At 39.5% G+C, this 15,238-nt stretch overlaps 1 protein-coding gene across 1 annotated transcript; it reads right to left on the bottom strand.

Annotated features, from left to right (window-relative positions):
* Positions 1 to 7,559: 7,559 nt before the first annotated feature.
* On the bottom strand, positions 7,560 to 11,161 carry LOC118557954. Its single transcript, XM_036128481.1, has 4 exons — positions 10,865 to 11,161; positions 7,946 to 8,061; positions 7,858 to 7,876; positions 7,560 to 7,784 (listed from the first exon to the last, which is right to left on the bottom strand). The coding sequence occupies exons 1-4, from the start codon at positions 11,105 to 11,107 to the stop codon at positions 7,560 to 7,562; spliced, it is 603 nt and encodes a 200-aa protein (XP_035984374.1). The 5' UTR covers positions 11,108 to 11,161.
* Between the last annotated feature and the right edge of the window lie 4,077 nt (positions 11,162 to 15,238).

Genomic DNA, 15,238 nt, shown 5'->3' on the forward strand with positions numbered 1-15,238 from the left:
CCACACAGGTGAGCAGTTCTTAACTATTTAAGAATAATTTCTAATTTAAAAGCAGACTCTGTGTTTATCCGGCAAACTACAGATCTCTTCATAAACTGGATTGGATTCTCCGGCCATAAACCTTCTCAGTGTCTGAAGCTAAAGACGTCACTCCTTGTTTCTAAAGCTGTAACTTTTCCATTTTCAGGATTAATTTTGGTTAAACGCTAAAACCTGCCAAGTCAAAATGTTGTCAATCTGAGTCATTTTATTAGTTTGGTTTATTTGGGTGTTAATTTGAAGACAACCAGTAAAGCTCTGAGGACTGTAGCCTAAAACCTCCCTTTGTTTTACATTTGTTTCACATTTTTTATTCAACATTAGTTTTACTCGTCTTATAATTAGGAAGCCACATTTTAATTGACTCGTCCTTCTTAAAGCAACAGAATATAAAGACTGTAACAAACCCCACAACCAGGAAATCCATCAGTTCTTTGGGAGGGAAGAAAGTTGTTCTGCAGCATTGCACCACAAGAATGTTTCAATAAAAAAAGTTCCCTAAAACTTTATTCGCTTTGAAATAAACAAAATCTCAGGCCCTCCACTTTATTGGACGTGTAAAGATCTCCCAGCAGTGTTGAAGTTCCTCCTTGCTGATTTCAGATCAGCGTTTCATTGATCCTGACACCAGATGATCTCCAGCTGATAGTAACGGACCACGCCCTGAACCCGAGCTTCAGATCCTCATCAGCTGTGAGGCTCTGAAGTCATTTGCTAGCTTTGTCCACCTCCCAGTTCTTCTGTTGGCAGCTTGAGGAAAGGAGTCAGAGACTTTAGTTCTCAGAAGTCAAAGTAAAGTTTTGCACTCTACATAGAAAGAGCATCATCATCAGAATACAACACATTTATCTACCATGTACATTAGGTTGGACTTAGGCATGTAACTGGCTCTATGCAAACACTGTGTTCAGGCCAGCTTCTGCACACATTCAGGGGAATAAACTAGAAAAGTGTGTGTTGGTCCCAGGCATGGATCTAACAACGGACCTACAGATGAATAGAGAAAAGACCTTGAACTACTGTTTCTCAGCTCTGAGAAGAACATTTAGTTAAAATAAAAATCATAAAACATCCAAAATGACTAACCAGTTTATAGCTAATATCCACTCCAACAGTTAATGTCTATTCATTATATGGCTAATATTAATAAATGACTAAAAACTTTAAACTCAATCACAAAAAGACAATTTTAACAAAAAAGAAATTATGTTTCTGACAAAAATGGTTCTTTAGGTTTATGAGCCATTTTCTTCTGTCCTAACCCTTCAAATAAAAACCAATCACAGCGAACACCTGACAAAAACCTTAAACGTGAGATTTATTGACAGATTCTGTTAATCTGCTGGATATCGTTCTCTTAAATTCGTTTTTGAAGTTCTAAGCAACTTATTGTTTGCTGCTTGTCTTCTTTCCTCAAGGTTTGGACCATACAGTTAACACAGATTATTTGCTACAAAAAAACGTTTTGATAGTTTTAAGAAAAAGATGCATTTAGCGTTTCAGGTCTGATTCCTCGTAAAACAGAAAAAGTAAAAGTAATGAAGTCCTGCTGCATACTGGAAACTTCCCAACTTACATGAAATTAGAGCAAACAAATAGTTAATTTTGAAATTTGTTAATGAGAAAAAAAATTTGTTGGGATTTCAAGAAACTGGTAAATAAAAATAAACCAAGGAGGTTAATCTGTCCCTCCATGATCCATTTAAAGCAGTCTGAGTTTTCCTCTTTACATCGGCACATGACTCTTAGAGGCAGGAAATAGAAAGTTTCTCCATCACAAAGCATTAGCTAGACCCTTGTTGTGGAAAGTTTACATCAACTTTACCAAAAGAGCTGTAAACCAGCAGCTGACTGCATCAGTGTCCAACAACCTGCGATGTTTTATGTCCACCTCCAAACCTTCATAGTCAGCCATGAGAGCAGAATAAAGCAGCAGCGCTCCCAGAGGAAGACACTTTCATGATGTTTTCCTTTTTTTTCTTGGCACCTTGATTCACTGCTTGCAGGTATTTAGATTTATAATTTATCCAAACTGCTTGTTTCAGTCAATAACTCATAAAAATCAAAGTGTTTCAGTCTAAGTGGGGTTAGTGGAACAGTAGAAGTTGGCCTGTCACTTAAAAAAGCCTTTTTAGCGTTTATAAGACAACACCAAGATAAGTGCCCAGTGTGAGCCGACAGGTTAGTGAGTATTTAGGCTTCTGAGCTCATCTCTGTGCTTTTCAGTTTTTAATAACTAACAAGGAAATGTTTTATAGATGAAGTAACCAGGCAGGAAGTGAACCTGCTGCCTGATCCTGAAAACCCTAAACTGAAGCTGAAGTTGCCCTGGTAAGCAAAGAATAAATCAGACCACATAGACGAAGAATATGCAATCAGACACCTGCAATTTATGGGAAAAAAATTATGAATACACTTAACCTCATTTAGTGTAGGGTGACCAGACGTCCCCGTTTTCCGGGGACTGTCCCCGTTTTGGACCACCTGTCCCCGGCTAAAGCTGTCCCCGGAAATGTCCCCGATTTTACCGAGGGGGAAAATGTGTTGCGGTAGCCGGTTGCGCTGCTGATAATATAAAGACGAGGAACAGAGCGCACCACTAGATGGCGGTAATGATCCTTTTGGATGTCAGATGCCATTAAAACACGAAGAGGAAGAAGAAGAAGACGAGCGCACCACTTTTAAAACAGAAGAAGAAGAAGTGAAAAGTCGTCAACTGGTGGCAACTGATGGGGAGCTGCTGTGTTATGGTAAGTGTGTTAATCGATTCATTTTATTTGGATCAAGCTGATCCTGTGAGAAATGTTTTTTTTTTCCAGGTTAAAAAATAATCAATAAAAAGTAAGACAAGACCACGAGTTGCTGCTCACATGAGTACAAGACACTCAGATAAAATGTAACAGAATGATTGAAAACTCTTTGTAAGGCGCTAAACTGGTACGCTGGTTCTCCAGGGATCAACAAGGGTTCATCTAAAGAGGTTTTAGAACTGATTGGTGACCTTTACTTTATATTTCAGATAGTTAGTTATTAGTAGAGTTATTACAAGTTGTTTTGCTGATTTATGGTTGTGATTTATGAGCATAGACTTCCAGGCTTAGGTTTAGCTTTTCTACTGCTCAGTTCTGATTTATGAAAGTTCCTCATGAAAAAATAGAAGTCAGTAACAGGAAAACTGAATGAGAAAATATTTACATGATCTGAGAATGATGGAGGAAGAGATAACTGCCTGTTTAAGGTTCATTTATTATGTTGTTTTTGCTTGTATCTCCTAGTATTGTGGTAATTAGCATTTTTTGTATTTAATCAGAGGAAATAATAATAATAATAATAATAATAATAATAATAATAATAATAATAATAATTGGACATTTTCATGTTGTACAATCTAATGTTTTTGGAAGTGATGTTAAATATATAATGTCTCTGTTTTAGAATAATGTAAGATTGATACAAGAGGTGAAAGGAAGAGAATAGGAAGACAGTAAGGAGATTAAATGAGAGTGGAGGAAACTAGGAATATTGATGTAAAGAATGATTGACGAGAAGGGAGAAATATTTACTTAGAGTATTAATAAAGTTCAAGTGATAAAGCTCTGACATAATATACTCAGGTTTGAGCTGAGAAGCCCAATTGTCTGAGGATATAACCTCTTTCTGAGTCTCTGCACTGAACATGAGTTTCACTGCACTTCCCTAGCTGTGGCACAATAAAGAGGCAGTTTAGTTTTTTTTTTCTTGTGTTTTAAAAATTTCAGTTCTGCACATAATATATCCTCTTCTCCTCTTATTTTATCCAGACCTTTGGATACCGGGGCTGATGGCTCTTCAGACACAAAACGCCTTGAAGAAACCAGAGATGATCTCATGTTAGCTGACTCACTGACCGGAGTTAACTCACCTTAAAGGATCAAACAATATACTCACACATCACCTACTACCATACACATACACATAATGTAGTTATACACACTTTATGTAAGTTTATACATGCTCATGCTGCACTACACACAAAATCACTTGCATTCATGTCAAGGGGTTTTCAAAGTCTGTGCCTTTGTTTTACCTCACATCACCACAATCCATTGGACAATGTCTTGTCCCAAACAGGCTCTATGCACTATGTGCTCTATGTGCTTATAGCCCATTAGTGGGAGAAATTAATCTGCTTTGTGATGCACAGAACCCTTATGTGATCAGTTGACAGTAAGAAACATATATCATCCTTTACCAGCGGGCTTGACAGCTACTTTTTGATGTTAACGCAGAAAAACCTATTTCTCATAGGTATGTAGACGTGAACAGAATGAGTATTTGTTGCACTTTTTTGAAATTTGGGGGACTCTGTCTCCACAGACAGCCACAGGCTAAATGTTTGTATTTACTGGTTTTTCTTTTCCTCATGTCACTTTCCCCTTAGGGGGTGGCAGAGCTCTTTGAGCCCCACAAAATTGAAAAACCCTGCTAACCACTCTGGACCCCTCCACTCCCACTCCCACCACTTTGCCCCAACCCAGAGACACAGTTCTAGTTTCTATTAATAACACTATTTATTGATTTTATTAATCTTAGGATGCACTAAAGGTCTGGAGAGGCACATTCCTGTCTTTTACACTTGATTTTTATTGTTTAAATATTAATAAACATGTAAAAATAAATGAAACCATTACTGTCCCCGTTTCCTAATTTCATCTTGATTAGATGTATTGATTTTTATCCACGAGCAAGAAATGTCCCCAGATTTGATTTTAGAAATCTGGTCACCTTAATTTAGTGGCATCAGCAAAATCAATCAATAAAATATAATAACAATAATAATTATTATGTTTTCCAATGGATGCTCCCACTGTGTGGTGTCCAGGTAGGCATTCTGGGTCTGAGGGTATTGAGCAGGAACCCAGAGTGGCAGTCGGTGGGATTCAAACCGGGGAACTTGAAGCCTTTCCTGAATTCAAGCGTCCTGCTCCAACCACATGGCCAACACTCTCCTAATTTGGTCAAAATCCAAATTTAATCTCTCAGATTAATCCCAATAACACATAGTCACGCAGCAACATTCAGATCGGTATTGGGTTGTTCTCCACTTCTTTAACTTTCACATTCCAGTCCTTCGGTTTGCTGGTGCGATACCGCCACCTAGTGGATGCTGCAGAGATTACACAGTCCAGGTGTAGTTTCCGCATTTCACCGAGGAAATGACGGACGATGCAGCTGTGAGGCACACGGTCGCACCGGTAAGTTTTAAAAAGATTTTAATGTTTATGATTATTATTGTTCTTTTCTTTCTACAAGTCACAAAGAAGTAGAAAAAGTTTATCGTAGATTACCGAGAACAAGGAAAATCGTTCAGGATGAAGGAGCGCAGCTTGAAATGAGAAACACACGGTTGTTATTTGATTACTCAGCTGGTTTGCATGATCGCATTTTAATCAGCAGGAGTTTCCCAAAGTGGAGGTCTGGACCCACCTATGGGTTCACAAAATGAATAAAATAAAAAAACGCATATAATTATTTCACTCTGTTTATTTCATGGCTCCCATGCTGCAGTGTTATCATGACAATGACATTTTTATATTTCATAATTTAAAAGGTATATTTAATTATGTCGCTAATCATGCCTTTTGTCAGCACATACCTGTGAAAAAATACTGATATATATTAAAAACAACATTTAACTATTATTATTATTATTATTACATTAAAAACAGACAAAGAGCACGGAGGATGATCTCCAAGGGCCCATCTGCAAAGTTAAACCGTGAAAAACACGGCTGTGCCCAACTCATATTTCTCATCCGCCTTAATAGGATGGCGAGATTAACGCTGAAATAATAAATGTACCACCACAACAGTGCTGATGTTGCAGTGGTTAAGTAAGATATTGTTACGCGGATATGGAATTGAAATGGTCTTATAGGTTTAATTTAATGTGTTCAGTTGCATTCAGGTTGTTTTGACTGCTCTGTTTTCTGTCAGGATTCCCAGAGCTTTCATTATTTCTTGTAGCTCCCTGCTCCCCCGGTTAAGAAAGCTCAGTTAGTGGATATCCAGAGTAATGTCTGGGGTAAATTCCTAAATAACCTGGCTTTTCCATTTCAGAAAGCCCAGAAGCCTGAGTCACATTATTACAATTACTCCGTGAAACAACCTTGCTCAGTAGCAGAGTTGTTTGGGCAAACTCTGAGGTTTTCCTACTTTTTAGCCAAGATCTGCACAAGGAAGTGTTTGAAAAGGCCTGTCCTGTTCTGGAGGAGCCTGTAGAGGCTGGAGCCCAAATACTCTATAACATCTCTGTCAGGAGAGGCTGATCAGACCACGATTAATTGTCTTATCCTTTCTGGATTCATATATTTTCAAGCATCATCTTTTGCCACTGTCAATGATTTATCTTGATATTTTCAGCCCGCACATCGCTCTTATAACACAGCGAGGGGACACTGAGTTCTGAACACTTTCTTTGTACTGCTCTTCGTTTTTATGCAAACGGAAGCAGAAAATCTTTCAAAGCCGCTGTATGTCTCGTTGTCAGAAATGTTAGTGTTGCACTGCTCTGTAGTCAGAGACCCATAAGATTAATAAAATAACTACCAATGCAATAATTTATTCTCTATCAAAGTTCGAGTCTTCCAGCTCTAATGTTCCTTTCATATATTTTAGGTTTAATTTGCTGCATGGCACTCACATTCCTTCATTTGCATGTTTTTGAGGATTTACCCCAAACACTGTCAGGGCCACGCCCTTTCTTTATTTAAATAAAGACACTTTACTTTAACTTAAAATATAAATTTAGCCTACATATATGATATAGTTAAAATAAAGTGAGGTTGGCACAAATTATACCCCTACAAGAAAATCAGTGTCAGGTAAATTTTTAGAAGGATGGGTGAAGCCAATCACTCACACCATCCCATCATTAAATCCAAATGTTGATTATATCCAACAATGCTTTAGTTGGTTAAGGTTAAACATAACAACTTTTTCTTATTCATATCTTTGATTTTTCCATCATACAATTAAACCAATCACATCAACAACTGAAGGCAATATGCCAACCAATCACAATTAGACAGGGGCGGCTCACTGAGTCATACATTCGCAGTCTACAGGAACGCCTGTCCTCGCCGTCACTAGTGTAGCGTTTTATAGTGTCCTGTCTGCCATTAACAATTGTCTTAATGCCAAAAACAGCACAACAGATTTTGCTTTCACAAGTAGAGCCGTACCGCTTTCGCCATATTGCTCCGCTTTATTTATACATGTTAATGGCTTTATTCTAATCTATGCAGGGAGTATTTCATGTAATGTGGACACTACAACAAGAAGGAAGAAGAGAGAAGGAAAGAAAAGGTGAAAGACTTTGTCATGGTTCCTAGTCTTTTGACCCACATGCAGAATACACAGCAGGCAGAAGGACGGTATATAAAGTTTATTAAATTAAACAGAAAACGATCGCGGGAGATCCTTTGGACCCGGCGAACAGGCAGGGACACACTGAGGTTCTGGAACAGAGGGAGAAAGAATTAATTGTGGAAGACGAACCGCCGGGAAGAGTGGGCGGACACTGCGGGGCTCTGGGGCCGGAGGCTGCTGGTGAGAGCAGCGGGGCAGGCGGTTGTTGCTCCTGAGACTGCTGACAGGTGGAGGGCTGGCGGGGTTCCGGTGATCGGACTGCGGATCGGTGCTGACGGCTGGCTGCTGGACACCGCGCCGGTTAGATGCAGGCGGCGGCGAGATCTTTGGTTTACCTTTCGGCAGGAGAGCGGATCTGGACGAAGGGATGTCGGCTCTATTTCAGGACTGGACAGTTCCCTGAGAAACGTGATTCGGAGCTGTCCACCTGAGACACAAAACAGACGCTTTAGTCGAGAGAATTGACGTTAGAAAAACGCTGGCCGTGAGTTCCTACCACAAATGGCTAATCCTCTGGCGAAGAGGTGCAGTCAGCCGCTTCCTTTTAAAGCCGTCTCCGCAGTCGCGCTGATGTTGAACACCTGCGCTCAGCACCGCCCAGTCGTCAGCCGCCTGTGAGAGGGAGAGAGCCGCCGCAGCAACCTGACAGACTTTTAACAGAATTCAGTAGCAGAATTCATATTAGCTGGAAATCTGCCATTCTCCTGAGTTTCCTGCAACATTCTGTGGAACGTTGGTGCAAGAATATTCCAGAACTCTTTTTAAAACTCAGCAGGGAATCCATCTGGACCTGGAGCCTTTTTATTGGCCATGCTCTTTATAGCTACCTGAATTTAAGCGGTTGTCAGCCTTGAATCCAGGGTCATTGTTTGACTATCTGATCATTTAGGAAGTGTTATTTTATTCAGAAACTGCTTGATGTCATTATCTGATGGATCTAATTGGTTTTATTCAACATGTGTGATTAATGATGTGATGGTGTGAGTTATTGAAATAACTGATATGTTCATCTTTTTTGCCAGCATTGTTCACCCATCCTTCTAAAAACTTAGTTGACACTGCATAAAAATGTAGAGCAGCAGAGAGAAATTGTTGAGAGCGTTCTTTCATGTTACAAAAGCAATGTGAGAGCTCAGAATATTGAAATAAATCATCCGACGACTCCAACTTTCAGTCTAAAGTCTCAGACATCATTGAGTGCATTGCTCCAGTTAAAGATAAAGTTATTTCCTGGGAAGAAAAAATCTCCTTGGAGAAATGCTCCAGCAGTTAGAGGTGAAAGAAGGGAGAGTCGAACAGCTGAACGCAGGTGGAGAAAGAACAGACTGCAGGTTCACTGTGAAATCTATAAAGAGAGACTTTACAGATATAACTTAAAACTGAAAAATGCAAGAGAATCTTTCTTCTCTGAGATCATTAAAAAAAACATTAATAATGCTCGTGTCTTATTTGTCACAGTCGACAGTTTAACAAATCCTCCTGTGTCCGTGGCTTCAGAACTCCACTCCACCAGGGCCTGCAATGAATTTGCTAACTTCTTTACTGAGAAAATCCTAAAAATTAGAGGATCACTTTGTACTACCATATCAACACCAGAACCAAAGCTGTATCCAGCTGGAACTACTTCTGACAAAATGTCCCAATTCAGCCAAATAAACTCCAAAAGCTTAGAGCAGATCATTCAGCAGCTAAGTTCCTCTTCATGCTGTCTTGATGTTCTACCCACAGCTTTCTTTAAAAAAGTTTTGCCTGTCATGGCGTCTGATTTGACTCAGATAATTAACACGTCCCTTCTGTCAGGTGTTTTCCCCCAGTCCCTAAAAACAGCAATTATCAAACCACTGCTGAAAAAGAACAATTTAGACAAACTTCTACTCCAGAACTACAGGCCCATCTCAAACCTCCCCTTTATCAGTAAGATCATTGAAAAAGCTGTATTTCAACAATTAAACACCTTCTTAACTACGACCAGCCGCTTTGATGTTTTCCAGTCAGGTTTCCGTGCTCACCACAGTACAGAGACCGCCCTTATCAAGGTGTTTAATGACATCCATAGAAATACAGACTGTGGAAGAACCACTGTGCTGGTTCTATTGGACCTCAGTGCAGCATTTGATACTGTCGATCACTCCATTCTGTTAGAACGCCTGGAGAACTGGGTCGGCCTCTCTAGTACAGCTCTTAACTGGTTTAAATCCTACTTAAAGGACAGGGACTTTTTTGTATCAGTAGGTATAACTTTATAAATATAGAGTTGTGATTAATATAAATGGTAGTTTGATCAAAGCATGGAGCAGAGGGTCCTGACTTTGAGGTAGAAATGACAGATGTTTCAAAGCACCACAGAGAATTGCATCATAAACCAACAACATATTATTTGGTTGGACCAGGAAACTGAAAAAGTGACAAAAGCGTTTGATAAGAAATGACCGTTTGGATTTAACAACCGATTAGATATATTCCCTATTCAAACCCATTTTCTGTGAAAATGTGCCTTATTTTTAATTTTATTCAATTTATTCAAAGGAAATAAGAAGCCTGGAAGTGACATTTCCCGCAAGTGAAAATAAAAATCTTTAATGAAGGCATATGGAGAATATTAACGATAAGAAACGATGCTGTTGCTGTGGAAAAAAAAGGGTGTTGGTGGTAGAGAATAACTGAAAAAGTCAATGCATAAGTGATATGAGAGTTATTTGACAGAGAATTAAACCTGTTTTCTCACACTTCACTCATTCAACGTGGTCCAATGGTTCCCAGCAGGAGCGTCTCCACCAGCTCTTCTTCCTGGAGGCCGTCTACACTCACTGCTCATTAGTCCGGCTTCATGTTCTCTCATCGGCTTCATAAAGCCTGCTAGCATCATCGCTTGGTTCTGGTGTCAGTTCTGTGCTTTCAGTGGACGTTAACATGTAATTACTCTGTTTGCAGCCTAAATCCTGCTTCTTTGAAATTAACTAGTCATAAAAATCTGAGAAGTTTGGATCATTTTAACAATGTTCTGATTATCTGATATTCTGGTGATAATTTGGGAGAATCTAATAAATATCTTTCGATTCAACATGTACCCCATCTTCACCGTTTTGATAACTTCTGGGTAAAGAAACTAACATTAATCTGTTGTTCTATTTGTTCTAAAATATTTATTTTAATATATATAATATTTATTACTAATATTTAACAGTGATCAGAGAAACAAAGAGTAGAAAATATGTTATCCTGCTATAACATCAGGACAGGAACAAAATACAGAAAGCTGCTCTCAGATCAGTTTAGATGCCAAACTTTCCACCTGCTGGGTCCAGCAATCAGAGACTTTTTGTTCAGGCTGATGACGTCACTCTTGTTGACGCTTTCCTCCCAAACTCTGGGACTGGATGGATCAGAGCGCGCAGAGAGCCAGGGCCAGGCCTACCTGCAGCAAGTGGCCCCTGTCAGCGTAGCCTTTGACAAAGAGCCAGTACAGAGTGGTGGACCAGCTGGGCCCCGGCAGATCAGCGACGCTCTTCAGCTTCCCCGCCTGCTCACCGGCCGCCTGCACCTTCAGGTTCCTCCTGGTCCAGAGCGCAGCGGAGGCTCCGGGCCGGAGCGCTGCCAGTGTCCGGGTGGAGAGCGCAGGGAGGCGGAGAGGCCAGGCTGCAGCTGCCCGGCAGCCCATAGCGCAGGCCGGCAGGAGCGACTGTGTCTGGAGGACTGAGTTACCGGCTGATGGTGCAGCGCTTTAATACAGATGGAGCTTTATGTGGCGCCCCCTGCAGGCCGCAACCCTGGCTGCGCCACACAATGGAGGTTCTGTACAGATGAATGAAACCTTTTCACCACAATGTGTTGCAAAACTTTAGACAGCGACTTTATGATGCGATCAGATCCTGTTGGTGGATCATCGCATTAATGAAGCTGTAGACATCATAAGGAGATTCACATCATTCAGACAAGATATTTCTGGAAACTATAAAAGTCTCTCTGCCTGGACGGAAAATACAAGAATAAAATGCTGAAATCTTTTGAAATCTTTTGATATTTTTTTCCTTCTGATCTTGGTAATAAATACAAAAATAGATAAATAAAGACAAAGCATCAAAGTGTTCCTCTGTGACCTTTGACATTGATATTACATGTGAATTAATGTTTGGTCTGTTGTATAATTTAAACTGCATGTAAATCGATATCTGCGTCACATGTAGATTCTTCATTTAGGATTATAAGTGGAAATGAAAGGTTAAAAAACAAAACAAAACCTGCTAAAAACCAGGTTTGGTGACATAAAAATAGATACGTCATTTTAAATCTTTCACTTGTGTGACTGATAACATAACAACAATACTTAGACGTTTTTTACATATTAAAAAATAACTAACTAAATAAATGTTATAAATAATTGTACAAACTTATTGAACAACCGATTGAAACGGTTTAATGTGAAAAAAAAATCCAGCTTAAATCAAAAACAAAACTGGATTAACAGGAACCATTTTACTGTGGTCTGTAAAGGAGTAGCCTAACACCGTCACAGTTTAAATGATTTAATTGCAGGTGTTAGCTCGTTACAGGTGCGTTTTTCCTGCGCGAGTTAATCAAGGCCTACTATACTATTAATAGGCCTACTATTGGGTCTGTCTGTGGGGTTTCTTGTGCAATACCGCCATCTAGTGGATACTACAGGGATCACATGGAAAATAATATATGTACAGGCGGAGTTTCAGCATTCCGATGAGGAAATGTCGGACCGAACGACAAAGCTGTGAGACACGAGGTCATACAGGTAGGATTTAAGAAGATTTTAATGGTTATTTTCAGGTAAAATGTTTCTATCTCTTCTGAAGAAGAAACACAATAGGCTTGTTCTTTTGTTTCTACAAGTCACAAAGACACAGGCAGACTTTAAAGTAAACTACCCAGAACGAGGGTCGATATCCCGGTTGAAAAAGGAAAAGTGCTCCTAGAATTCAGGAAGGCATAGTTGTTATAAAAAAAAAAACTGGATGATTTTCATTGTTTAGAGATCCTGCAACAGGAGAAACATTGAACCTTAAAGAGAAAATAAAGGAGACAAATGGGAATCTTTGGATGGACATGGAAACAGAAAGTAACGGACTTTGAATTAGACATCCGGAAACAAATATGGGGTTCCGTTAGTGCCTAGAATTTGTTTATGTGCCTATATAATGTAACTTGTCTAAGCGTTACACAATTATGGGAGGGTGTGGTGATTTGTAATTTTATTCATTTATTTAAAAAGGGACACGCTTATTAATGAACACAATATAAATATGCAAGCTTGTAGTCAGTGCTAATTTATGTCAGTGGGGAAATCGTGCTACTCCCTGTTCTAGATAACTGCAGAAGAAATTGGTCATCTGACGACACATTTAAAAGGTATATGGCCACGTTATATGCTCATAAAAGAGACCACAAAATGTTTATCATGATAAAAGAAAATTATATACACCAAGCCTCCATCCATATAAACAGACATGGCACCATCTACCGGCAGTATCGCACAACTATCATAATGCAGGTTTGCTCAATTAAAAAAACAGTATTTAACTCGATTTCGAGTTCGGATCAAGCAGACAGGTGCGTATTTAGAGCTATTTTTAGATATGGGTGAAACACGGTGATGTTTTTTTTTCTCCCACACACCTTTCACAATTATTTTTTCACAAATACTATTTCTACAGTAGTGTAAACAAACAAAATGAGATTCAAATGTCTACCTGTCTACCTGCCAAATGTCTGCCATGACTGGCTGTCGGATTCTGCAGGAAATATGCAAAAGCACGCAGCCCTTTTTTCTCCCGCCCCCTCATGGCTGTTTTTGTTGGAAACTAGAGGCTCTTACCTTTCCATCAGGGGGGTCGTGGGTTATTGTCTGATCATTTCCGGTGACGCAATTTCCGTGCATAATACAGACATGCTCTGTGCGTAAAATCTGTAGAATGGATGCATTGAACTCATATTGTTTACGCGCGGCCCCAACGCTGATCTGTATTTATTCACTGGATTGCTAATTGGCCGTCGGTAGTACACATCGCTGTGAGGCCACCAGCCACCATATTGGTACTCCCTATTTTCCTCCAGTAACTAGGGAATATGTGCACTACAGCATCGAACAATGATGATTTTTTTTATTTAGGGGGGGCTTAAGACTTTTAAAATGTCAAATGCCATATACTTTTATGCTGTGTCTGTGCATTAGCCTTAACAGCTGACATAGATTTACAATAGAGCTAAATTAATGATTCAGTTTAAGCACTCCACAGAGCTTCAGTTTCTACACTTGGAAAATCACATAAATTAGCAAAATACACACTCAAGTGTACATGTATATCTATACATTACATACACAGTGTGTGTATGCACACACCCATTTCTGCATTATAATAATAATATTAATAATAATAACAATATTGAAAGTAAACGAATGACCAACAAATATCTTCAATGATGTAATATATACATATTTGCTGTTCTAGTTGAGAATTTGCATATACTATACATACAAATATGTATGCACCCATTGCACCCTTCTCACATTCTGCACCCATTGTTTCATCCATACAGTATCACTATAATCAATATACATGTGTGTATATTGATTTATGTTTATTGAGATATATTTACAGGGGTTGGACAATGAAACTGAAACACCTGGTTTTAGACCACAATAATTATTAGTATAGTGTAGGGCCTCCTTTTACGGCCAATACAATGTCAGTTCGTCTTGGGAATGACATATACAAGTCCTGCACAGTGGTCAGAGGGATTTTAAGCCATTCTTCTTGCAGGATAGTGGCCAGGACATGATGTGATGCTGGTGGAGGAAAATGTTTCCTGACTCGCTCCTCCAAAACATCCCAAAGTGGCTCAATAATATTTAGATCTGGTGACTGTGCAGGCCATGGGAGATGTTCAACTTCACTTTCATGTTCATCAAACCAATCTTTCACCAGTCTTGCTGTGTGTATTGGTGCATTGTCATCCTGATACACGGCACCTCCTTCAGGATACAATGTTTGAACCATTGGATGCACATGGTCCTCCAGAATGGTTCGGTTGTCCTTGGCAGTGACGCGCCCATCTAGCACAAGTATGGGGCCAAGGGAATGCCATGATATGGCAGCCCAAACCATCACTGATCCACCCCCATGCTTCACTCTGGGTATGCAACAGTCTGGGTGGTACGCTTCTTTGGGGCTTCTCCACACCGTAACTCTCCCGGATGTGGGGAAAACAGTAAAGGTGGACTCATCAGAGAACAATACATGTTTCACATTGTCCACAGCCCAAGATTTGCGCTCCTTGCACCATTGAAACTGACGTTTGGCATTGGCACGAGTGACCAAAGGTTTGGCTATAGCAGCCCGGCCGTGTATATTGACCCTGTGGAGCTCCTGATGGACAGTTTTGGTGGAAACAGGAGAGTTGAGGTGCACATTTAATTCTGCCGTGATTTGGGCAGCCGTGGTTTTATGTTTTTTGGATACAATCCGGGTTAACACGCGAACATGAAACCTCCCACACTAAAATGAGAGGTGTTTCAGTTTCATTGTCCAACCCCTGTGTGTGTGTGTGTGTGTGTGTGTGTATGTATAAAGATGTGTGTGTTTGTATATATATATATATATATATATATATATATATATATATATATATATATATATATATATATATATATATATATATATATATATATATATATATATATATATATATTAGTGCTGTCAGTTAAATGCGTTATTAACGGCGTTAACGCAAACCCATTTTAACACCGACAATTTTTTTGTCG

The sequence above is a fragment of the Fundulus heteroclitus genome, chromosome 24, assembly GCF_011125445.2.
Source record: "Fundulus heteroclitus isolate FHET01 chromosome 24, MU-UCD_Fhet_4.1, whole genome shotgun sequence".
Lineage (NCBI taxonomy): Eukaryota > Metazoa > Chordata > Actinopteri > Cyprinodontiformes > Fundulidae > Fundulus > Fundulus heteroclitus.